Raw genomic sequence first — 27,410 nt, 5'->3', positions numbered from 1 at the left:
GTGGGGCTGGAAACAAGAATAGTGTGATATTGTTTAGTCTGGTGTAATATCTAATCCTGTTGATTAGTATTTAGCTTTGTCTGGTTAAAATGTTAAGGTAAAGAAGTAGGCAAAAGTGTTCTGACGCAGTTTTGTTACTGAAATGCTTCTGCTTGCATGAACTCCGTTGCTCACAACTCCCAAATCCCTCCATACTTGCATGCATCAGCAAGCAATCTAATAAAAGGTCCTTTAGGCATAGAAAATTATTTAGAAAAACATTCACAATTTTCTGATCTACATCACATTTTAAGGGCAATTCACATGTTAAGGGCAGCTGAAAATGCCAAGCAGGGCAGCGATGAAAATTGATCAGTTAAAAATATAAAATAAAATCTCATTTGGTAATAAGGATTGGAATGTCCCAAACAGCCTAACTCTACCCGAACAAAAACCAGATCATCGGGTCTCTGCACTTAACGGGCCTCTGCATTTAATGAGCCTGCTGTTGGAACCTTACCATAAAAGAAGAGACATAAAAGTCATAATTGCAATGTTTCGTGATCTGAACAAGTCCAAAAACACACCCTGATGTTGCTTGGCTTTCAAATCTTCTACCTTAGGAGGAAAAGAAAGGAAAAAAGGGAACATTCCAAAACCAAGCAAGTAAATAAACATAAATGTCCTGGATATCATACAAGGCAAAGAAAAGGAAAAAAAAATCAAGCCGTTGATTTAAAGAAGATGGAGACTTACTGAATGCTTTCATTTTGACAGTTTTATGTATTTTCACTCTCCTTCAGCACAGATTTTAATCTGTTTTGGGGGCCAGTTCAAAATTTATTTATTTCCCCCCCCAAAAAATTCTTTATCTTACAAAAAACAGTCTATGTTTGAGAATTAGCCTAAATTAGTAACAATCAATTAACTAGGATTGTTGGGAAAAGAGACCTAATGAATTATGTTTATTGATGAACACATGACACATACTGAAGCAACAAGAGCTCCATAATAAAAATCAGCCAGTTATGAAATAAAATACTCAGCAAGTTGATGTGATTCCCAGTTTCATGGATAGCTTCCTTAGGAAGTCCAGCTACTGTAGCCCTAGACTTATGACCATTCAAAATTATGGTGCTGAAAAAGGTTTGGTTCTTGCACTTACGACTGGTCCTCACACTTATGACTGTTGCAGGATCTCCATGGTCATGTGATCCAAATTTGAGTGTTTGGTAACCAGCGTGTATTTTGGGGTAGGATGATCACCATCAGCAATCTTTTTTTTTTATTCCATTTATATCCCGCCCTTCTCCGAAGACTCAGGGCGGCTTACAATCTAAGAAGCACAAATCAATGTGCTTAGCAATAGCCTTCATTCTATGTATATGCCTGCTTATTAGGGCTTTCGGCCCCCCCAAGCGGCATTTTTACAAAGTCAGCTTATTGCCCCCAACAATCTGGGTCCTCATTTTACCTACCTTGGAAGGATGGAAGGCTGAGTCAACCTTGAGCCTGGTGGGACTCGAACCTGCACTAATTGCAGGCAGCTGGTGTTACTTAAGGAGGCATTAGCCCACTGCTCCACCAAGGATCTTCCCAGTTGCCTTCCAACAAGCAAAGTCCATGGGGAAAGCTGAATTCATGTAACAGCCGTGTGATTCACTTAATGATCATGATTCACTTAATAACAGCAAAAGTCATAAAATTGGGCATGGCTCATTTAATGACCACATTCAATAGAAGTTTCAGTCCCAATTGTAGTCGTAAGGCGAGGAGTACTGTAGCTTTCTGTCAGAGATGTGTGTGTAAAACTGTCCAGAGAAAACCTTTGCCCTTAACGCTGTACAGCTATTTGATTTCATTTTTAGTTCAGAATTAGACATTCTCCTGGGATTTTCCATTCTGGAATTTGTTTCGGGAGTGCCAGTGAAAAGTGTGTCCTTAAGTTATAATTTAAAAAACAACTCTTAGTTTTTTGCATGTACCTGGTAAAATTAGGAGTATAAAGTCAAGAGTTTTCTGCAACTATAAAAACTGAGTCTGTGGCCTTCCACAGAAGTTCATTTCTGTCTCCCTTTATAATCTTTATTTTAACAGTCTTGATTAGATTGGGTTGGGAAAGGAAGGATGTCAGAGTTAAATGGAGTTAAAATCCCTTGTATACTAAATCTCAAAAAGACACATAACAGCCAACTGATGCATTGCCTATCTTTACTTTCTCTTAGCACCATTTTCTGCTTTGTTGGCACCTACAACCAAGAATATGTAATTGGGAGAGAAAACAACAACTTCATACATTAGCTGGTAAATAATTATATTGGAGGTGATTGCTCAACTTTTGCTCCATTTGACTCCAAAACTCCTTACTCTTCCCAAGTTTTTTTTAAATAAAACTGAGACACACTATGTGGCCAGAAACTTTTGTTTAATGCTACAAGGGAATAAACTCTCTCTCTCTCTCTCTCTAATCAGCCTTTATTCTCAAGACTACACTAGGTGGAATGCACACTTTATTGAAGTTTTCTATTGTAAGTGTTTGGGAAAGAGGGAAAATGCAACTTGTCCAATGTCCATTTCACAACTATGCTGGTGGCCCAATCAAATTCAGACATGCGCAATTCATTATTTGTCTGCAGCTCACAAGGGGAGGGATGTGATTTTTTTTCTTGGCAAACGAAAAGACTGTATAAAGCCATCCTGAAGCTTTAAGAAAAATGGGTAGCATGTTTGTCCAAGCCAGAAACACAATCTATAGCAATTTATGACTGAACGATAAATCCTGCCGATGTGATTAAACCACAACCTTTGGGCAAGAATAGAACTACAGCTGACAAGTAGAATAACATAAGTTGAACAAATTCTAAGCCACCTCTGCAATATATTAAAATGCCTGCTATGGGGGATAAAAGCAGATCCTATGCAGAAAGATGAGTGCCAACATTGTATTTAGAATCAGGAAGGTTTGTTGATGATCTTGCTGTTACTGAACTAGAGTTATACATTTTTTTCTTAACTTTTAGGCAGACATTCATAGCATATTCTCTGTTCTTGTTCTCTTTCAGGACATACAGTGGTGTTTTATTGCACATATAACTGGGTTTATAGTGCAGTTCACCTTGGAAAATTGTTAATGCTTTTGAAGACCTTGCCATATATGAATCATTAACTCAGATGTAAGTACTGGTGCATGCAAACCATCACCTGTTTTACCTTAGAGTTATGTTTTTTGTTTTTGTTTTTAATATGACCAATGGTACTAGTGAGACCTGCTATTTGTCTGTCTTCTGTCTATCTAATCATAAACCTGATTAGATTTTTATCCCCTTGTTATTACTTTATAAGTAAGCTGTGATTATACTTAATATGCCCTTCTATTTTCTAATCTGTGTGGTAGGCTGGGCTGCGAGAGAGTAACTGGTCCAAAGTCAACCAACTCAGCCACTATTGTAATAGTGCAGTGGTCTTCAAACCTGGCCCTTTTATGACTTGTGGACTTCAACTCCCAGAATTCCTCAGCCAGGCATGCTGGCTGAGGAATTCTGGGAGTTGAGGTCCACAAGTCATAAAAGGACCACGTTTGAAGATCCCTGTAATAATGGGTTACAGCAAGTACTACAAATATATAAATATACAATTTTTTGTTTCTGTGGATCGAAGTCATTGTTGACTGGTGACTGCCAGGACAAATGATTTCTCCTTGCCTGCTTCCCAGGTCGGAGAGAGAGTGACTAGGCTAAGGCTTTATTCCTAAGGTAGGTCTAGAACTTATGGTGTCCTGGTTTCTAGCCAGGTACCTTAACCACTACACCAAACCTGCTCTTAAGTATACAACTATAACTCCTAATACTTACCTCCACTGGATCTAAAATTATTGATGGAGCTGGAATCCTGTTTGTTTTTGCTGCCTTCCGAATAATAGCTTCAGCTTCTCTGAATCTTCCTTGAGAGATCAGCCACCGAGGAGATTCAGGAATAAACCTGCAACAAGTCCAAATTATCTCATTGCTTTTTTTTTCATAAATTGATACCATCACGGTGACTGAAAGGGTTTTCACTTAATTGTGATATGACAAGCCAGAGGTCTGGTCCATTTGCATATAGGAAGCATGGAAAGGAATGTGTCAGGATGAGCACTAACTCACTCACTGCATTATGCTGTTTTTTAATGATCGTGGAGCTAAGTTCGGGGAAAAAAATAGAAGAACATGCAGATGCCAGATTTTTCTCATTTCAAGGCAACTCTTTTTGTTTAAAAAGACTTCACTTTCGATATAAACAGATAAACATTTGAGTCAATACTTGCTAATTCTAATAGAACAATTTGTTAACTTGTGTGTATAATCCAGTGAATTGGATAGGTGGACTATGAATGTGTTTATAATAAATATATTTGCTTGGAAGTGAGTATAATACAGACTGTGTATCTCTTATGTTAGCTTAGACTGTAACTCAACTGGGACCCATATAAATACTATATCGGAGCTAATATACGTTAATACAATGTTCTTCCTTATACCCTAATGTCTTTCCTTGATTAATAATTCCACAACTTCACATACATTGTATACCTATCTAGCTGCTTTCTATAATTTGGAGAAAATTGCAATATATGGTATAGAAACCTGTAATACTAATTCTCTGCAGTGAGTATTCAAAGCTACAATGAAGATTTGGTATACTAAAATAACAGGCGACATCCCTCTAATTTGAATAATATGTTATGTAAATCCACTCTAAATATATCAAAATGTATACTGCTCAAAAAATACCGGTAAATAAAGGGAACACAAGATAAGACATCCTACTATTAAATACAGTACATTGTGTTGTTTAAGTGTTCTCTTTATTTTTTTTGAGCAGTATATTTATGCAAATTCATACATTAGAGGAGCTACATGTCGATTTCACCTGAAGAATTCAATTAGCAAGGTCTTATCTTTAGGGTCAATCAATCTGTGGGCCTTCTTGATTGCAGATTCTTGGTTTCTTCATAAGAGGTCATAGTATTTTCTTGGGAAAGGAAATTATTAAAATGTCCAAAAAATAGATCATGAATCTAATAACCTAGTGCCTCTAAAGATTTCAATGCCTATTCTGTTATAAATATTACATTTTCAAAACATTAAGAAATATTAACCAAATTTTATAGGGACTTCTGATTTTACAGAAAAAATTAGCAAGAAAAAAATATTTTCAATTTACATGCTTGACAAATGTATAATCGATATCTTCCTTTTGTGAGGAAAATTTGGAGAGAACTCACAATTCCTCCCTCAGCTAGAGATATAAACTTGCAAAAGAAAACAACTTCAAAAGGGAACAGAGGGGAAGGAAGGCATGGGAGGAACAGGAACAGGAGTGAGCTAGAAGAAGTTTACAGCCTCTGAAGAAAGGTGGCTTTCCAGAGAGAGAGAAAAAAATTCCCAGATAAAATGAAGCAAAAGGAACAGCAAATTCAAGAGACCCTTGGTTTTTTGTAGAAGGATGCAAATTACGATTCTTTGATTTGCTTAACGGGTTCTTAAAGATCTTTGTTTTGTTGGACAACTATAGGAAGTTGAGTGTTCAGTGTCAATTTTCATTCATTTATAACTCAGACTGGCCATAAATGTAATTGTTTTGCCTCTAAAATCCATTGGTTAGCAAGGATAGCAATAGCAATATTTGTTCTTAACCAGTGCCATTGTGTTCTGGCGTGCATCTTGTTTTACAGTTCTCTTTTTAATAATTCGGAAGGCATGTCTGAATTGCGTGTAATTGAGGCACCTCTGAATTGTGTATAATTTTGAAATCTAAAGTTGTTAACATTTTTAACTTTTCTTTTTTTTTAAAAAAGTCTCACCCATCTCTAGTAAAATTGGTTCTTTTTTGGGGCAAAGTTGTTGACAAAACCTCAAGTCGCTATACCATTACACCCAGGGCTTGCAGTATAGATTTTCCCCCAAACCCTTTTAGTTACCAATTACTCAGCACAGACTGTGGGAGGCCTCCCTGTCTCATAAATAGGATTAAGAAGATAACGCCAAATAAGGTGTTCCCAGGAAGCCACGTGGCAGCAGCAGGAGTTACCAAAGCACTGTCCAAAAGACAAGGAGGGCAGAGCTAGGATGTAGCTGGGGAAGCAAGTTTGAGACCTCCAGATTTCCACCTTTGCTCAGCTTTGTCACTACAACATAAAATAAACACAGTGTTGCAAAGTACCAGATCTTTAAATATATTTTTTATTTTAATCCCATTTATATCCCGCCCTTCTCCGAAGACTCAGGGCGACTTACAATTTAAAGCACAAATCAATGTGCTTAGCAATAGCCTTCATTCTATGTATATGCCTGCTTATTAGGGCTTTCGGCCCCATCTCAAGCGGCATTATTACAAAGTCAGCTTATTGCCCCCAACAATCTGGGTCCTCATTTTACCTACCTCGGAAGGATGGAAGGCTGAGTCAACCTTGAGCCTGGTGGGATGCGAACCTGCACTAATTGCAGGCAGCTGGTGTTACTTAAGGAGGCATTAGCCCACTGCTCCACCAAGGCTCAATATAATTCAAACCCAAATTAATGTTAAGTGGGATACCAACAAATTATAATGCTTACAAATGCTATAAATGAATCCATCATGAGCCTTTCTGAAAGAGGAAACATCCATGCCTGTCACACATGGAAAATCTAATTGTCCACTAATACACTTGGGATTTTGTTCGCTATTTTTTAAATTGCCCTATTTCCTGCAAAGGTTTAAAGCCTCGAAGCATATCTTCTTTTTTAATTATTTAATTTATATGCCAATGTTTACATCTAAATGCCCACCCCCCACCCCGCAACTTAATAAAACAAGTACATTAGTACTAAGACATGTATGGAGGATCCAGAGTTCAATGTGGCTTACATCTAGTTATGTGCACAGAAATGCAATAAAAGTACTGAATTTTTTGCTTCAAGAATGGTAAGAAAATTTGGATTGTACTTTTTAAAAAATACATACATTATGAAACAAATTTATTTAGTTACCAAATATATATATAACTTATTTAGTACTATCAATTTTCAAACAGGCTAGAATTGAAGAAATTTAAAAACTTTATCTTATGAACCTGATTTTTTTCTTGTTCAAATAATAGTATCAGAAACAGAAGCTTGTGATATGGCCCTGTTCTTCTAACTTATGTTTCAAATATGTGAATCTCCCTTATTTGAATTTTCAAGGATTGCAATCTTTGATTCAAACATAGGAAACCACAAAAACAAAAGTCCTATTTCATCTAAAAGTTTTACCACAGGGTAGTTTGTAGCGATACATTATTGGTATATCGCTTCTTACTCACAGGAAAGAACAACTGATTTCATAATCTCCTTGATCTATAAACCAATAACTATAATCAAAATATCTATAATATTTTGCCATCATTTGGAAAAAGAGAATATTTACTGGTTTACAGACCAAGTAACTTGTAGAATTAAAGTATATTAGGGTTGACAGACAACTGCTGGGCTGGAACAATCCAAAGAATTACTAGATACAAGCAAACAATAGGGGCTGCAGGGATGCAGGGGAGAGAGTTCTGTATCAATCTATTGCTATCAATCTAGTCACTGTATGAAATTTTTGCAACTTAAATCTGGTAGCTCTAGCTAAGTGAAATAGCTCTCCTTCATCTCAGCATCAAAAGTCAGACATTTTAATACTTGTTTTTTGCCAACTTTAGAAGCGAGAAAAATTCTTAAGAGGAAAATTCAGTTAAATGCAGAAGTATAATGACCAAGAAGAGAAAAAAAATGAGGAGGGAGGGGAGAGAGAAATTTGGGGCATATGCAGAGGTGCTGAGTGCACAAATCTAAGATGGAATGGACCAAGAACTGAATAGGAGGGGAGAGGCCAAACAAGAAAAAAAAAGCCATTTTAAAAGGTGGAGGAAAGATAATACCTCACACTCAATTTACATTAATATCTCTATTTACATTATTCAAAACATACTGATGTGGCAACAATTAATTTTTGAAATAGTAACCAAAAAGTAGCTCCTGTCATTTTCAGCAAGTAGACATTCTGAAATAGAATTTTTTTATTCTGATTCAGAGAAATATTTCCCATCTGTCTCAGATTAAAAAAAAAAGATTTTAGCAGGATTCTCTTTTTGGCACTCTGCATGTAAAACTGGAACAGAAAGTTAAACTTTTCTACTTTTGTGGCTTTCTATTAATACAATCTCAAAAATGTGGTTCCTGGATCATAGAGTTAATTGTGAAGAAAGGGCCTATAAAGTACAGGAAGAAATTTAAAAAAAGGTTAGGCTGGTTAGGGTTTAAACAGTACATGTAGGAATTAACCAAGTTTTTGATTAAAGTTATTTGCAACATTATTTCTGAAGAACATAGCCTAAAACACAAAGACATTTAAACATTATAGATCTCCAAATATACTTCTAATAATTTTTAGGCCAAATCCAGTATAAGCATTTGAATGAAATGACTGACACATTGAAAAGCAAGAACTGAGATCTAAAACATATAGATATTTGCTTTAATATCAAGTAAACTGTGGGAGGCTGTATATTCATAAATTAGAAACCACAGTATTTCCCTTCAGTTAAAATTGCAAAATGCTTATGCAGAAACAAGAAGGATTATCTTCTTAAAAAAGTGTAACTTTCCAATGCTTTTAATCTCTAAAACTGATATATAAATATTGGTGAACTATATCTTTGCAAGCAATCTTTTAAATTGCAAACAAATTCTTTAAAATGACATATTAAATACCAACAGTTAAGATGATATCAGAATCTATTACTGAATCATTATTTCAGGCCAGTAAATCAAAATTGTTGAGACTTGAATGTTGATGGAAGGTGTGCGATCAGCTTCCGTTCTTTACGATACGAGTGCTGTACAAAACTCAGAAGTCCGGTACTATCTTTTAAGCCTAACAAATTTTATAACAAAATTGATTAGTTTTAGTAGACCCTATCATACACTTTCCAATTTTTAGTTATCATAAGGGAATATAGTTCTTCAGAATGTTTTACAAGTAAGAAAATATACACATATATATATAACTTCATAGTTTCAGTATTTCTTGGTACTAGCAATTGGAAGTGGGTTCTTTTGATACAGTAATTTGTTTTAACGGTTTCATGAATTTATTAGAATTGTTCTTCTTAAAGATATAAAAGTGACTGTGAACATTCAATGCATACACACTAACTAGAAAAAATAGAGAGATTTAGCCATACAGTGTTGCTTTCTGCAGCTGCTCTTAAAAATGTCATGGACTCTTTTAGATTATCAGGAAATTCTGTCTGTACCTCAACAGAAAAAGTGGAATTAAAGATGATTGAGAAGGGGAAAATTTGAGCAGGTTAAGTCATCTTACAATGACTTACAATTCTTTTTTTTTAACTATTTTTTAAAAGTTAGAGGTCAGAATGACATAATCCAGAACTCCCGCAGAGTAAGTCCTATAGAAGCAGTCAAATCAGACTCAAAATAAAGATAATTTACGTTAAAGGAACAGTCAAAACAGTCCACTGCTCTCTGCAATCAAATGCCAAAGGTGGGGAAATATATCTACATCAACTCAAGGCTGTAAAATGCCCACTGGTTATATAACAATGAAGGTTATCAGCTACAGAGGCAAGCAACATTTCTGAAGCTGAACAACTTTCAGAACAATTAAACTCACCACCACAATGGAATGCAGCACACCCCAGGGATAGTAAGAGCCAGTAGCAGCATCCGCCATTCTCTGATGAAGTAAGCAAATAGTGGCAGCAACATGTAGCCAATTGCAAAAAATATGCAAACTCCTAACGTAGAGAATATAATACGAACTGATTTGCCAAGAATTTCTGTGCCTGTTTAAAACAAGGAGTGTGGTTAGCATTTAACTCTATTTTAAAATTTACCCAAAATATTTTATTTTGCAGTTTGAAAATTAAATGCAGTCTTTCTAATTGGAGCCATGTCCTACAGTTTCCAAGACAGGCATGACACCAATTTAGCCTAAAGTTGAACATGATTAGCAGGAAATTCTGATGCACAATGTGTACTGATATATAATTTAACTTTAATTTAAGTTAAATTATATGTCAATACATACTGTGCATCAGAATTGATATATTTAGTTGATTGATATATTTCAGTTATATTTTGGAAAGAAATAAGAGAGGTTATTGAAACATAGCCATGTCACTACTGAAAATATGTTTTAATATGCGTAAGATTATTAGATCAAATACTTTGGCCACCTAATGAGAAGAGCCTAATGCTGGGAAAGATGGAGGGCAATAGAAGAAGGGGACGACAGAGAATGAGGTGGCTCGATGGAGTCATTAAAGCAGTAGGCGTGAGCTTAAATGGATTCCAGAAGATGGTAGAGGACAGGAAGGCCTGGAGGAACGTTGTCCATAGGGTCACGATGAGTCGGACATGACTTCACAGCTAACAACAAAAGATTATTAGAACTGCTTTAGCTTAAGCAGATCAGTGATTCAGTTAGTCCATGGTTACACTTTCAATAACCATCAGTTTTAATTTAACACTGGAGTAGGGAAATGTAGCATCTTGGCGACTGTTAAGACTACAACTTTTGTAATTACTGACTACTGGCCATACTGACTGGGGTTGCCAGAAAGAGAAGTCCCACAACTGGAGCCTTTTTCTTTTTTAGGCAATCACAAGCACAGTCTGATATTACTGCTAAATGCAATGATTGAGGTGCTAGACTAGAAACCAGGAGACCAAGTCTTTTAGTCCTCTATATAAGCCAGCTGGGTGACTTTGACCCAGTCACTTTCTCTCAGCCCAAGTATGTTGTTGTAAAGAAGTGAGCATTATGTGCATCACCTTATGTGCATCACCTATGCCAATCTGAGATGGTATAGGTTCTCCTGCTTGAGCAGGGGGCTGGACTAGAAGACCTCCAAAGTCCCTTCCAGTATTCTATTCTATTCTATTCTATTCTATTCTATTCTATTCTATTCTATTCTATTCTATTCTATTACAAAATTAAAGTGGGGTATAACTCTAATAAACAAACAAAAGGTATCCAACTCAAGCATTAGCTTACACAAATAGACAGCTAAACTACTTGTTTTAGTTAACAATTAGCCCTGGATTAACTGTTAAGCAAAATAAGCAGAGGCTTAAGACACCAATTGAAGAGAGGCGCCACAAGGTTTTATCCCCCACGAAAGCTCATTCACTGCTACAACTGACTTTGGTTTTCAGCACTTAAGTGTCTTAATCCAGTTAAGCAATGGAAGGGCCAAGGGGCACCATTATTCAGCTATATCTAGGGTATTACATGGCTTAATCCAGCCCTACTAAGAATTGCTGAGGGATCATCCTTATTATTAAATTTATGCTAAAAAACCTACAACCTACCAGCCAAAAACTTTATTTGAAAAAAAAATAAAGCACTTTACGAATTATGGATAGGACAACTCCATTTTCATTCACATTGAAATGTTTAGCAAAAATGCTGTCTTTTTAAAAAAAATTACTGCTTTTATTTCTATGTACTTTAATGCATGTTTGATTAAAATGTTTAGTTAGCCATCTTTTGACTAATTAGAAGACAGCCTTATCTATAAACCAAACTGTACAAAATAATAATCTTAGCAACAAGGGAATGTTTCCTGAGCCTAAATGGTTTACTCAAATCTTTTCATTCTGTCTGTCCATTCATCCATGCATCCAAATTTTGGAAAAGAAACCAAGCCCTTCCAAAGAGTAATACAAAAATGTTCATATCAGATCATTTCACAGAGATATCAAGTCAATGACTATCTCTGCCATATTAATGCCCGAGTTCTTTGAAGGAGCATGCTCATTTGGACCAGTTGCTTAGGGAATATTGCATAAGTATTAAAACTGCAAAGTAATTAATAATTTACAGTATCTACAAACTTAATCCCTAAGGTTGCACTAGAAAGCAATGAACAACCATGCAGAATACATGAAACATTACATTCACTGGAAGGTATTTAAAAAAATATTTTAGAATTCCATTTAAAATTCATGAAGCATTTCCAGGAATATGGATATTGTTTCCCATGTTTTACTGTATGTTTAACCCATCAGGGAATAATGTGGTTCTGGACTGGAAAAAAAAATCAAAGTAATCATAACCTCACATAATCTACTGCAATGTACTTAAGCCAAATAAAGAATAGCATGCTTGGTGTCATAATTCCCTTTCCTTATCCAATGAAATTGAAAGGAAATCTTTCAAAAACTTTCAGTTGCTTTTTCTAAACTGTACTATGACACTTTGCTCAAATACAGGGAAAAACATTCCTATATGCCAGGGCAGCAGGAATAACATCAGAATTGTCCTCTGTTCAACTATGATAAAGGGATATTGAATGTCTTAAGAATGTTCTCTTTCATTCTCATTATGAAACATATGACTTGGCATTAAAGAGTACATAATTTCTGAAAATGATTTCTTGGAAAAATGCTACAGAACAATATACTTTTCAGATAAGGTACAGTGTTAAAGAAATTGTTATAATAAAATTTATGAGTCAGTACAGTCATAAATTAATGTTTGATCCAAGTAAAAGAAACAAAAGATAACTATTTTCTACTGAAAGCACTTAGGAAATTGCACAACCTGACCTGTACTGTATACTAAAGATTCCAGGGTTCTGAAAGTGGCATGATTTCCTTAGTTTTCTCTGACTTGTACTGATCTCGCTCTTATTGCAGCACTATTAATCTGTTTATAGACATACTTTCCTAAAAACATTGCTGCACCCTACTGTATAGCAATTACTAGTAACTCAGTGGGTTAGGACGCTGAGCTTGTCGATCAGAAGGTCGGCAGTTTGGCGGGTCGAATCCCGAGTGCCGCGTAGCAGAGTGAGCGCCTGTTACTTGTCCCAGCTTCTGCCAACCTAGCAGTTCGAAAGCACATAAAAATGCAAGTAGAAAAATAGGGACCACTACGGTGGGAAGGTAACAGCGTTCCGTGCGCCTTTGGCGTCTAGTCATGCCGGCCACATGACCACAGAGACGTCCTCGGACAAGCGCTGGCTCTTTGGCTTTGAAACGGAGATGAGCACTGGCCCCTAGAGTCGGAAACGACTAGCACGCATGTGCGGGGGAACCTTTACCTTTACATGTGAGTGTAGAACTCAGCAGGCATATGAGAGGTGTCAAGGAAAGCACTGCAAAGTATTATGTGATTAATTATTATAAGGAATGGGAGGAAAAAGCATTAATAGGCTAGGCCAGGGGTAGGCAACCTTGGCTCTTTTATGACTCGTGGACTTCAACTCCCAGAATTCCTGAGCCAGCATGGCTCAGCTTGGAAACCTCTCCCTTTCCCCTCAGCATGGCTGGCTCAGGAATTCTGGGAGTTGAGGTCCACGAGTCATAAAAGCCAAGGTTGCCTACCCTTGGGCTAGGCTGTCTGGTTGGGATTTTATTCTATGTATGTATTTTCTCCCATTTGGGGAAAGAAGGAGGATATCACACATCTGCTTAATTCTTGACTCCAGTGCTTGGTATTTAAAGTCCTCAAAAAAAACAGAAGTAATTAAGAGAAGTGTATTGTTTCACAGTTTATTTGATAGAGACTAAAAATAGTTTAGATATATTTTATTTAAATTCACTGAGAACGCTTAAAAAATGCCTCCAAATAGCTACAAACTGAATAAACAGTTTTTACTTAACCAAATATAAAGTGTGCGAATGTGTATATTTTCAGAAGGTGCTAAAATTCCTTGTAATGTTTTTTGTTCATTTTGTGAAAGTGTTCTGGAAATGTTCACATTTCCTTTCCTTTGCAATCTGTTCCTGTGGAAAAAATAGTGTCATACAGTTCAAGGAGATAAAATTTGGCTATAGCACTAGAAAAAGAACAATCATCAGTTTTCCCTTTCTATATATTATAAATCCAAAATGTATTAGATAAGTACATTCTGTGCCTTTATTGATCCCAAAGGGTTTAATGTATTAAAATACATTTTCTCTCAAAGTTTCTAAAATGCAAGAGAGAATTTTGTTTTAAAAAATTCAAGTTTAAATGAATAACTAGCAAAACTATATAACCAAGTTCATAAGGCCAATATTGTTTGGAATTAAAAACTATTCTCAAACACTTCCAAATAACCCAGTCTGAGGGTAATCACTTGTAAACAGCCACAATCCGGTAGCCACCTGCAGATTATTTCATAGAAGACTTATTCTGCATAGTAAGCCATTGACTTCACTGTCCTCTCTATGTCCTACTTTCACCTCCTCCCTGGCTCCCCACCATTATAGTTACCTAATTCTGTAGAAATTCATGAACAGGGTTGACACATTTTGGTAAATATTTATAGCTTAAAAATCCATAAACAAGAAGGAAAAAGTTGATTTTTTAAAAAAATTGCGTCATTCAAATTTTCCAGGGCAAAACTAGTTTTTAAGGGCAAACAATATCTTTAAAATACTCCCATTGTTAAATAGTAATATATAAATTATTAATATCAATATATAAATTACTAAAATATTTATATTTTAATAAGTAGCTGCTTAATTAATACATGACCAAATTGGTAGTTGTTTTTTTTAAAACAAAAACCAGAAAATTGCTCCTGCTGAGATTCAAAGTTTGTCTCTCATTTATCTCTATTAATGGCAATGGAAAAAAACACACAACCTGCATTGGTTTTGATGACTCTGGCTTAAATTTAGAGGAATAAGTATATCTCATAAGGAAACTTAATTTCAGTAATGTTCTCAGTTGTAATTTTTCTTCTATTCCACAAAGTGGTGATTTCCTTTTCTATACAAAGATCAACAAAACACATATCATTGCTCTTTATTCTTTAATTGAAAAAAAACTGTCATTTAAACAGGGACAGAGTAATATTCTTATCTTCCAATAATTCCTTTTCTGAAGCATCAGCATTCAACAGGACAAATTTGGTAATCTGGTGGCTGAGACCACTAAAAAAAAGCAATGCCACATATAATTTAATAAAGAATAGTAAAGTAATAGCTGTAGTAAAACTAGTGAGCCAATTCAACTTGATGGTTAATCCAGCTAAAACAGCAAGAAATTAACCCCTTATTGTATCTGAACATGAAATTTTTAGATCAGAGGTTCCCAACCTTTTGGGCACCAGGGACTGGTTCTGTGGAGAGAGGTTTTTCTACAGACAGGAGAATGTGTGGTTTTGTGTTCTGCCTGCATCCCACACATGGGGCTTTGCTTGTTTATGCGGATCGGTTGCTGGCATGTCGCGGCCCGGTACTGGTCCATGGACTGGGGATTGGGGAACCCTGTTTAGATAACTCTGAATTTAAAAGTCAAACTAAAGCCAAATAATTACCATCAGGCTCCAGGAAGGCAACAATCTGAAACTGGTGACCACATATAGCTTAGCATGATTCAAGATTGCCTGCATAAAAAGTATGATGGGGATGGACTTTACCTCAGATTTTATGGCAGGGGTCCTCAATCTCCGGGCTGCGGCCCATTACTGGGGCTGGGGCCTGTTCGGAACTGGGCCACACAAGCAGCTGGCCAGCACATGCACATGCATTGCTCGACTTGCGTGAGCAGTGGGCTGGCACACACACATGCAGCTCAACTTGTATACACCTGTTTCCCTCTCGCCCCTACCGTGCTGCCAAGCTGTAAAGGTTGGGCACCACTGCCTTTATGGATATGCTTATGGTGGCATAAAACATAATCATTTAAAGAAGCAACCTTCTCTAATTTCCTTCTAAGTAGTGCCATTGCTGATTTAAATATTAGTCTCTTGGCAGTCTTCAATATTGTATTAACAAAGAATAAATTTCCTAACTATGAATGCTAGAAGATGGGAGTTCCTGTATCTGTCAACCATTCCCAGTTCTTGTTATTCAAGACTGAGGGAGGGAGGGGAAAAAAGCATGACAAGATGGCTAAGGGAGTTCAGAAGAAACCTGCTGTTTATGCTAAAATTGCCCCTTTTTTCATATTTATGATGTCCCTCAGCCTACTCACCCTTTTCTCAAATATTCCCTCTGCTTTCCTTGTTGAGCAAGTTCTGGCTCCTGATGAATTAACAAAGGTTTCAGAATAGCTAGTGAATGTTACTTCTGTAACAGTCTGAAATCAATTACTGAAATGTCTAAGTTTGCCCAGACAAATCTACAACTTCCCTCTCGAAGTTGTGGATGCTCCCACACTGCAAGTTTTTAAGAAGAGATTGGATAGCCATTTGTCTGAAATGGTATACGGCAGTGATGGTGAACCTTTTAGAGACCGAGTGCCCGAACTGCAACCCAAACCCCGTGGCCCACTGGGTGGGTGTGGCCCATTGGGTGGGCGTGGCTGCGGTGGTAACAGCAGACTGGGTGGGACTAAAAAGTTCAATCCATCAATTCCAACTTTGCAAGATCTTTTTTTTCCCTGTGAGAAGTTGAAATTGATTGATTGATTGAACCTTTTTTTTTGCACACGGCGGCAGAGGCCTAAAGCCAAAAGGTTTTCTAAAACCCAGCTGAAGGCCTAGGACTGGGGAGATGGCCTGCGTGCCCACAGAGAGGGCTCTGTGTGCCACCTGTGGCACACATAGGTCTCTTAGAAGACCTCCTAGGTCGCTTCCAATTCTGTTATTCTGTTACATTCTATTAAGCTATGTTAAACCTCAAAAACAGTATAACCACACAGTGGGAATGAGTCACTTAAGTCACTGAATCAGCTGGCAAAATTGACAGAAAATATTTTCTTTCACTTGGCAAATTTTATTCTCTTCAACATCTGGAATTTCTTAGGTTCTACCAGTTTTTAGCCCTTCTTTTAATTTAGCTATTTTTCTTAAATATAGTTTTCATACTTATATGTGGGAATATTTTAAGCAGGGGTTTGTTTCCTGTGAAATGTGATTGCGGTGACATATTGAAACAGGCAAGTAAAACTTTAAGAGTGAAAATAATCTTACCTAATATGAAGGCGACAACGTAATTTGAAATCTGCCCCATGCCAACTATAAGAAAAAGCACTGTGAACATTTCCCAGCTGGTTGAGAAGATCTGGAGGAAGCTGAAACCTGTCTGCACGCCCATGGTTGCAAATAGAATAGCTTTTCTGCCAAACCTTTTGGGAAAAAGAAGAACAAGCAAGCCAAAAAATTATAAATTAAATCAGAATATAATTGTTGTTTGCTTTTAGGAAGAGCAATAGGTCCACCCAATCTCCCCTTTATTTTCAGTAGATTTCAAAGAAAAATAGGTACATTATCATGTGAACAGATTTAGCAACAGAACTTTCCACATTATCTATGCCTGAATTTCTCAAGCTTAGTTTAGAGGTTATTCTACTCCATTCTCCATTGTTACCTGGATCAAATACAAAGGATATAGTGGGAAAGGGGAATTTTTCTAACTAAATAAAGGGGAAAACTAATCCAAATTGAAATCAATTTGTAGTTAGAATCTTGGGCACTCTGAATCCAGTTGCTAAATAGATCTTAATATGAATCTAGTAATGGCAGATTGAGATGCAGATTTAAATGGTAATCTACCCATTATGTTCACCAAACCCCCAAAAAACCCCCCACAAACCAAACATGTTAACACAAATTTAACAACCAACACACACATACAAATATTTCTGGACAACTACAAAAAATACAGATGAAACTCAAGAGTAGCAAAATGCTCAGTTAGTAGCATTACGTAATAACATTAACTTAAAAAAACTTGGCTTGCCTTTCTCAGTAATATATTGAGATGAACACAAGGTGGTAGTATACAGTATTACCTTCACTATTCATATGATTGATTTTGTTTATGGAGGGTTCAATCATCCAGCATTTCCAACAGTCAGCTAATCTAACCTCCAGAAATATTGCACTGGAACTCCCACCTCTATGCTAGGTGGGAATGATGAAAGCTGTAGTCCATCACTTCTGATAGGTTAGAGAAGACTGTTCTGTGCTAGGCAGTCTTACAATAGACTGGTTGGAACTTAGAAATAAATGGCATATGATACTGTATTTGGCTTGCATTAGAATTGCACAAAACTGATTATCCGCTCCACCAAAAACCTAAAGGGAAAACTAAATATTACATTGAAATAAATGCACTAAAGTCCTAGAGAACAGTTTTTTAAAAAAAAATGTGCAACAGGGGAAAGGTTAAGCATATGTTTCTTATTTAGTTATCTGTCCAAAACCAGTATTCCAAGATTCTTCTTCAATTAGAAATGTTTAGTGCTTTTTTTTATTCTCACAGCTTCCCTATAAAAAGTGACAAGCAGGCTGTGAAAAACTTCTGACAATGGCCTACGGCCATCTCTTTTATTTGAACTTCATTGCTAGTACTAATATTGAAATTCATGCATTTATCTCCCCCATAGGAGCACACATATCTCATACAGGTGTACAAATATGTCACACTTATAGATGTGTAGAATGCAACTAGTTTACAAAGATATAGCTTGGTTGTCTACTAACCTATATTCCCATGAATGTTTGATTTCAGTTCGTATTTTCAAAGTTGGAATTAACCATCAAGCATGATTCTGAATCCTCTTAAGAGCATTACAAAAATATGTTTAAAACTCACACACCCCCAACGGCTATTTTTAAATATGTGTACTTTACTTGTCTGAGAGTTGTCCAGATATAAAAGATCCAAGCAGCACACCCACAAAGAACAAAGATGTAGTTAGAGGAGCTTTCCAATCATTGTCACATACGAGATTCCACTGTAAGAAAACAAAAACAAAGCAAACTTAATGTCATTTTGCCATGATTTAAACTATTTAATAAGTACAATAATGGAGTATGAATTGGCAGCAGAAAGCTAGAAAAAATAATGAAAAATTGTTATTTGAACAAATAGAGATCATTCTGAACAGATAAATAATTTGATGTATTGCTGCATATAATTAGCACCTAAATCTTTTTTTAAAAAATGAGTTCTTTATTAAAAATGTATTCCTTGTTTTACATCTGTGAAGACGAAATCAATATTCCAGGAATCTGGGCCAAGTGTATTTCAATACAAGTAGAGTAAGCAGAGAAATTCTGACCCACAGATTTTAGTCCCATAGAGCTTGGATTACAACTGTGCATGAATCTTGTTTGCAGAATACAAACATACAGCTGGAAATATCAACCAGAGGTCAAATCACTTGGAACAAAGTGGAAAATATCTACTCCTTTCTATTTTGGATAAATATCCTGCTTGGATATTCTACCTACAATATTTTCCTTAGATGCAACAAAAAGTACTACAGGAAGAAAAGTATGGGTTTGCTTTCTACTGTATTTCCACAACCTCCCAGATTCTGGATTTAAGATTAAAATTAAAAAGAAGCCAGAAATGTAATCAGAATAAATATATATACTATCATCCTACTGCAGTCTATATCTGATCTCAGGATGGAGGATATCAACCAAAGGCAAAGAAAGGGAAGGGCCTTGCATATTAATTCTCACATAAAATTGTTTAAAATAATAATTTGTTAATCCATTTAACCTCCCTTATACTATTTGGAGAACCCTGAATAGTTTGATCAGATTATAGAATCTGGAAGGATACAACAAAAGATATTTTTTCAATAATTGGTGAACTATTAAGATGATAAACAGAATATATTTGTATAAAATAAGAATGTACTGATGTATGTATTTTAGACAGGATAATTACTATATAATAATAAATAATAAAATGGGGAAAATGTGGGTTACCCGAAAATTAGGTTTTCTTCTATATATTACAGGCTACTTTGAAATACTCTATTGTAATAAGGTAAAATTCAAAAACATGACATGGATATGTATAAGTGAAAATATATTGAAAATTGTTTTAATTGATTGTGTCATAATTAGAAGTGTATTAATTTGATTAATTTGATTATGTTATCATAACTAAGGGAATCGGAGAGGGAATTTTTGTTCATGTAACTTGAGCTATCTACAAATGATTTTGTTATTTGCTATTGGTCTACCCAACCACTGTATTGCTTCATAAATACCTGGATGTAAAATAAAATAATAATAATAAAACAACCTCATATTCATGTTCTATAAAACTAACAGAGCTATTTATGAAGAAAGATTGTGCAGGGTAGCAAGTGTTATATAGTCTCTGTCTGTTCTAAAGTTGAAATCAACTCAGGAGATTGGATGAAAACTTCTTGCCTTTGGGAGGATGGGGATTGATTTCCAAATCTAAAAACATGTAGCCAAAACAACAACAACAACAACAACAACCCCAAGATGAAAACAATTAAGGGACCAGAAAACGGGGGGGGGGGGGGAAGAGTACACATGAGAAACAGACTGGACAGTGATAAACATTTTAAAAGCCAACAACAGGAAATTAAAAGCAGTGTTGTCTGGAACAAGTCTTTAGTGTTTTCTAAAAATATTTAGAGAGGGAGCATAGCAGAAATGGAATCCTAAAATCATGGGGAAACCACTTATCGGCATGCTTTATGAAAAGGATCAGAGGCTGTGATCATTCTCATCTTAAGTGTTGGGGTGGGTTCATACCAGAAGACTTGCCTTTAAAATAATCTAATGCTTAGTCCCCTTTAGGATGCTTAAGGTTAACATTAGCCCTTTAAACTGGTTTCAGTAATTATCAGATCTTATACACATATACATTATTTCTTTCCAAGATGTCTGAATGATACCTTTTTTTCCTACAGACATTACGTAAATCCAGAATCCATACAGCTAGTATTTTCAATATGCAGCTGATTTTATCAACCAAGATGGAAAAAAAACTACCTGCATACATAAGGTTAATCTCTCTCTTCCAAGCAGTTAGTTCACATTCTCAGGTGAATATTATAAAAGAAACTACCACAGAATGAGTACTAGATGCCCTGTTAAGAATTCCTTCTAACTCTGTCTCAAAGTTTTAAAAGGCTATTATATGAGCTTCTACAAAGTGTAATCAGTGCAGATGGACTGTTGGTTATGAATTATATTTTCTATCTGTCAGATGCTTCATTCTCAAGAGATGGTGGGGGCAAAAGCAGGGGTTAGGACAAAATAATTTCTATTTGCTGAATTAGTCCTTTGTTTAAAAAACTCAGCACAACATGGCAGATGGCTTCTAGGCAGGAGTCAGTGTATTGCAGGGGTGTCAAACTCAATTTCATTGAGGGCCGCAACAGCATTGCGGTTGCCCTCAAGGGGCCGGGTGGGTGTGGCCTGGGTGGGTGTGGCCTGCTGGGTGGGCGTGGCTAGACTGCGTATGGCCTACTGGGTGGGCGTGGCCAGCTCTACATCGTTCGCATCAAGGGTGCCTATGGGGGCCCGGGCAGGAGTGGGACAGATCTGGGGGTCTCTGGCAGAAGGAGGGTCTCTGGGCCAGGGCCAAGGCAGTGGGGGCCGTTCCCTCACTGTTTCCAGGATGGCTTCGCGGGCCACATGAAACCACTTCGCGGGCCTGATCCGGCCCCCGGGCCTTGTGTTTGACATGTCTGGTGTATTGTGTCAGCATCATAGCATCTCCTATAGGCCCCACCCTCCTCTTATACAGGCATCAAGACATTCCATGCATTCATCAAAAGTGTGGGGGTTGCATCACAAGACCACTTTCAACATTCTCAATAAAGTGACAGTAGCTTGCAGGTAGCCCTGGCTGACAGCCATGTAGTTTGTTTTCACTTTTTTTTTTTATTGAAAAGTTTTAAAATACAATTTTCCTTTGAAAAAACCCCCTTCCCCCTCCCTCCTCCCCTCCCTACCTCCCCCCTATCTCCCCCCCTCCCCCTCTCCCTCCTCCCTCCCCTGCCTCCCACCCCTCTACTTCCCCTCCTCCCCCCCTCCCCCCCCGACTTCCCAGAGCAAAATACAAGGTATATATCTAAAAAGCAATCATAAACAATCATATACTAACAATTATAAACTCTAAAATCCATCACTCTCTAGCTTATATAGAGTAAACCAATCCTTAACAATACTAAATATGTATAAAGAACTAAAATAAAAGAAAACTAGCATCATTCCCATCTATGTTCTTCCACAATTCACTATTACCTAGACATATTCTCACTTACACATCACAAGCACCTATCCCTATTAACCTCTCTAGCCAAAATAGGCTATAATAGATAGTTCTTACACAAATTAACCCACATTAACCCACAAAACTTTCTTCCTCTTCCTCTGTAGTAAATTGTCCATTAATTCCAAATTGAACATTCTGTTACCATACATATCATCCCAAAACTCTTAAAAACACAACTACCACTTGACTATAAGTATATTGTGGAAGTTCCATAGATTTCTACTGGTCTTATTTTTTAATCTTTTTTGAGCGTTTTAAGGCAGCACGCGTCACCCTCTGTTCTCTAGGATCATCCAAAAGAGTTGCAGCTTGATCTCCTCCTGTACCCTTCTCGTCTATCTGTCCATCTTCATCCTCTTGATGTTCTCCTTCTCCAGATCCCTCTGCAGCTTCCAGAAGTGTTGATGGGGTTGCTTTTAAAACATTGTTGTAAAAATCATGCGCTTGCTTCACAGTACCCAAACAGTACCTTTTGCCATCATACATGAAGCTCAACCCAGCTGGGATCTCCCATCTGAACCTTATATCTCTTTGCTTGAGCTCTTGCACAAGAAATATAAAGTCCTTCCTTCTCTTTAAAATCTTTGGAGGAATTTCTTTTAGAACCAAAACTTCTTGACCAGCAATCACAACTTTAGTATCATAGGCAGCTTGTATAACTTCATCTCTAATTTCCCTTTTTACAAAATAAACCACCACATCTCTAGGCAACTTTCTCTGCTTAGCAATCCACGAATTCACACGAAACACTTTGTCCATGCCTTGTTTTATTTCAGATGCTGGATGGTTCAATACCCCCTCAAAAGCCTCAGAAACCAGCTGCTTTAAATCTTCCTTAATATTCTCTTTTAGGCCTCTAATTCTAACAGCAAACTGCATCTGGTAAAATTGAGCCAAACTCTGTTCGCTATCCATTTTGTCTTTTAAATCTTCAATTTCCAATACTTTTGCTTCTAATATAGCATTCTTTTGAGTCAAGTCTTCCACTTGATCATCCAGCACCTCCACACATTTAGCTACTTTATGCACTGAGGACAAAATGTCTACCTTCATCTCTCTAAGTTTCTGCTCCATCCTTTCTTCCATTCTCTGCTCCAATTTCTCCAATTTCTCCTCCATCTGTGCAAATTTAACACCCATTGACTCCAAAATTAACTGGGTATGTTTTTCAAGATCCTTCGATGTCAATACATCAGGAGAATGCAACGCCTGCAGTAGTGATTGTTGTTGCACCGGAGAATTTCCAGCACTCCGAAAAGTTCTAGGGGGAGGTTTAGCCGCCATCTTTTACTTACAATTGTGACGCACTTTCACTTTAAGTTTTAAGCATAGTCCATCAAGCTTGAGAGTAAAATAAAATAATCCTCTTCATCTCTCCACCTTTTCCTCTTGTACCGCTCTGCCTGCTCCTTTAAATCATAGTCCTTTCTTCAGGCAGGGATGGTTCGCAGACGCCTGGCTCTGCTCCAGGAAGTTCGGAGCAGAGACGACGGCCAGCTGGGAGCAACCCAGGCTTCGGGGGAGTTCGATCCTTCAGCCGCCCAAGCTCAAAGCTCAGGCGGCCTCGGAGAACTCTACCCCTACCTGGGGCCTCACCCCCTCCTCTTCTCCCGAGGAGGGGGCTTCAATTTCGCCCGAACAGCTGATCGGCGCTGTTTCGGGCGAAAAAACAAACAGCTGAGCCGCGGGCAGCCAGGGGAGGCTGTCTTCGGCGCCGCGCCGCCAGCGGAAGTCGAAAGTTTGTTTTCACTTTTAAGCAGGCATAAACTTTGACTATATGGGAAAGTATTATATTTTAATATCAACAATATAAAACCATTCCTCTTCTACTTCTCACAGTAAATAAAGACACGCAGACTTTCAAATCAACTCCTAACTTTCTATCAGATTATCAAGTGTCTGGCTAGAAGAGATGTGTGTCACCATTTAAAATGAGTGCATGCCTGAATCATCATATACTGTACTTTTAAAATGTTTCCCTTAGTTGTAAGGCTGATTTGTCCCATACAAGCAGTATTTTTCACATATATTTCTCAGAAAACAAACAGTACGTTAAGCCAGTGTTTCCCAACCTTAGGAACTTGAAGATGCGTGGACTTCAACTCCCAGAATTCCCCAGCCAGCTATGCTGCCTGGGGAATTCTGGGAGTTGAAGTCCACGCATCTTCAAGTTCCTAAGGTTGGGAAACGCTGCGTTAAGCAACATTAATCTGAAAATGAAACAAGGCTACTTGATCATTGTAATTCATTCTTTCATTTTAAAGAGTGAAACTTTTAAATAAACAGCTGACCAAATAATTGAAGTTGGCATATATTGTCAAGGATGAATGGAAAATTCTATTAAATGCTGAGTTTGACACACCCAAGTACTTTTAATGTAAAAGTACATTAAAAGTATTAATGGACTGTGTGAAACCTACAAATATTGTGCATTTTTAGTGGGCAAACACGATCCTCTTTCCAAATCTTCTACCTGAATGCAACCCAACAGCAATTAGGTCAGGCTGAAAGAGAAATTAAAAAATCCTAGACGTGAGTAAATGATAATGATACAACTAGCAATGAAAACTTAATTATAAACATACGCTTACAGTTGTTAAAATCTAAGTGGTATTATTAGTGTCCTACTATTTATTAAACCACCCCTCCCCATCACCCAAAGCAATCCAAGGCCATTTATATGTTCATATCCATACTCTTGCAGCCAAGCAGGAAACAAAAAATATATAACCCATGGAACTAAAACAATTATCTCTGTTCTAGATCTGATTGTTGCAAAGATGAAGGCTGAAGTAGAAAACATGCAAAGCAAACAAGTGTCCACCCTGTTTTGCAGGTTATTTGGCCAGAACAATAACTTAAAATGAAGCGGAGACACAAGGAAGGTAGAATATATATTAATGGCCTTAGCAAGAGATTCAAGGGCAAGCCTTGGATAAATAAGTAACTTTCTTGCAGATATCAAGAAGTTCTAATTGCGACAAAGGTCAGATTTTACAGAGTCTAAGAATCTCTCTCCACGTTTCTGTCCTTGATTTATTCCTGAATTTCTTTCTCATATCTTATTGACTTTACAGTACCAGGGCACCTCTGTTATGTCTACCAAATAATACTGTCTCAGAATCCTTATTCCTTCCCTTGCCATCTAAAAGGCTTTATAACTCTTTGCATTCCCAAACTCATAATGCCACAAGGTGTATGGCAGATTGACATGGACACCAGAATAAAATACTTTTATATCACATTTTTTTCATTAAAAATGCAAGGGAGTTTAAAAATATAATACCAAGTTCTTTCTATGGTGAGTGCTGAAAGACTGCAAAGAGAAGGTAAACGTCTTTGATGCTCGTGGATTTTAATTTGAGGATTAAATTTTATTTTGATTTAATTAAATTTGATTAAAAATATAGAACTTATTTTAAATGTACAAGATCGTTATCCAGAGCCTGTGGTTTTAATGTACTCCTTCTAGACTTCCAGGGTAATATGGAGGCTCCTCAAGCTATGGGCAATGTGCAGCAATTCCATCTTTCCTTGTTCAATATGCACAATTTGCACTGGTAAATACAATAATTGGGAAAAGTGCTGGGACAAGATAAGAAAGTTACAAATGGAGGTCAGCACTATCTTGTTCATTTACAAAATATTCTGGAAATTATTTTTGTTCTTAAAAAGAATACACTTTTCCCTCAAAAGCCAGTCTTCTTAAAAGGGAATGTAGAACACAAGAAACTGATGGGCTGTGTTAAAGTTAGGGGTGTATAAGCTTTCTCCAAAATTAAAGCTGCAATACACTTTCTTTTTCCATCTTACAAATCATATTGGTTTGAGGATTATTCAGGCTGCAAAACAACTTTAACTGTTGTCACATATTAGTAATCCTCATTTACCCATGACCCCACAGAAAAAATGTTTTAGAAAAAAATATATCAACAAAGCACTTCTATCTTTGGGAAAGGAACAGATTGTTTCTCTTTTGTCATGAATGAAGGATATGGTTGGGCCTTGCTAGTGAGGCTATAGGCTGCACAAACAGTGATAAAAGTAGCCTATTTATTTTTATTTTAAAGCAAGAGTGGTGAATTTATGGTGCTAAAGGCTTCAGATTAGTGATGAGGATGACAACTTCTGAAGGTATTTAGATAATCCATATACAGTGGGGGAAAGAAATATTTGATCCCCTGCTGACATTGTACATTTGCCCATGGACAAAGAAATGATCAGTCTATAATTTTAATAATAGGTTTATTTTAACAGTGAGAGACGGAATAACAAAAAAAAAATCCAGAAAAACACATTTCAAAAAAGTTATAAATTGATTTGCATTTTAATGAGTGAAATAAATATTTGATCCCCTAGCAATCAGCAAGATTTCTGGCTCCCAGACCACTCTTAAAGGGAGTGCTCCTAATCTCATCTTGTTACCCGTACAAAAGACACCTGTCCACAGAAGCAATCAATCAATCAGATTCCAAATTCTCCACCGTGGCCAAGACAAAGAGCTGTCCAAGGATGTCAGGGACAAGATTGTCGACCTACACAAGGCTGGAATGGGCTACAAGACTATCGCCAAGCAGCTTGCTGAGAAGGTGACATCAATCGGTTCCATTCACAAATGGAACAAACACAAAATAACTGTCAATCTCTCTCGGTCTGGGGCTCGATGCAAGATCTCACTTCGTAGAGTTTCAATGATCATGAGAATGGTGAGGAATCAGCCCAGAACTACATGGGAGGATCTTGTCAATGATCTCAAGGCAGCTGGGACCACAGTCACCAAGAAAACAATTGATAACACACTACGCTATGAAGGACTGAAATTCTGCAGCGCCCGCAAGGTCCCCCTGCTCAAGAAAGCACATGCACAGACCTGTCTGAAGTTTGCCAATGAACATGATTCAGAGAACTGGGCAAAAGTGTTGTGGTCAGGTGAATCCAAAATCGAGCTCTTTCGCATCAACTCAACTCGCCATGTTTGGAGGAGGAGGAATGCTGCCTATGACCCCAAGAACACCATTCCCACCGTCAAACATGGAGGTGGAAAAATTATACTTTGGGGGTGTTTTTCTGCTAAGGGCACAGGACAACTTCATTGCATCAAAGGGACGATGGACGGGACCATGCACCGTCAAATCTTGGGTGAGAACCTGCTTCCCTCAGCAAGGGCATTGAAAATGGGTCATGGATGGGTATTCAAGCACAGTAATCCCACGGTCATTGAACCAGGTTTTGGTGCTTTTGGCAGTGTGGGCAGGTGCAAAGTCCTGCTGGAAAATGAAGTCAGCATCTCCATAAAGATAGTCTGCGGAAGGAAGCATGAAGTGCTCCAAAACTTCCTGGTAGACGGCTGCGTTGACCCTGGACTTAATGAAGCACAGTGGACCAACACCAGCAGATGACATGGCTCCCCAAATC

General features: G+C 37.3%; 2 protein-coding genes across 4 annotated transcripts in view; one reads left to right on the top strand and one right to left on the bottom strand.

Moving 5' to 3' along the window:
- Window positions 1-27,410, bottom strand: part of SLC22A4 (solute carrier family 22 member 4) — a 66,552-nt gene that overhangs the window by 9,254 nt on the left and 29,888 nt on the right. Inside the window, exons 2-6 of the mRNA XM_083354380.1 lie at window positions 18,566-18,669; window positions 16,901-17,055; window positions 9,655-9,826; window positions 3,831-3,957; window positions 500-597 (exon numbers count right to left, since the gene is read on the bottom strand). Coding sequence (XP_083210506.1) covers window positions 500-597; window positions 3,831-3,957; window positions 9,655-9,826; window positions 16,901-17,055; window positions 18,566-18,669 — 656 coding nt within the window. The remainder of the gene's footprint in view (window positions 1-499; window positions 598-3,830; window positions 3,958-9,654; window positions 9,827-16,900; window positions 17,056-18,565; window positions 18,670-27,410) is intronic.
- The window catches only part of P4HA2 (prolyl 4-hydroxylase subunit alpha 2), a 343,153-nt gene continuing 328,806 nt past the window's right edge, over window positions 13,064-27,410 (top strand). The window contains exon 1 of one of the 3 annotated variants that reach the window (XM_083354381.1): window positions 13,064-13,101. The gene's annotated coding sequence lies outside the window, so the exon portion shown is untranslated. The remainder of the gene's footprint in view (window positions 13,102-27,410) is intronic. The other 2 variants (XM_083354385.1, XM_083354384.1) reach the window with 2 other exon arrangements.

Source organism: Vipera ursinii, assembly GCF_947247035.1.
Source record: "Vipera ursinii genome assembly, chromosome: 2".
In the NCBI taxonomy this organism is placed as follows: Eukaryota; Metazoa; Chordata; class Lepidosauria; order Squamata; family Viperidae; genus Vipera; species Vipera ursinii.
The sequence above is the reverse complement of the archived record's forward strand: the minus strand, read 5'-3'. Positions and strand labels throughout refer to the sequence as shown.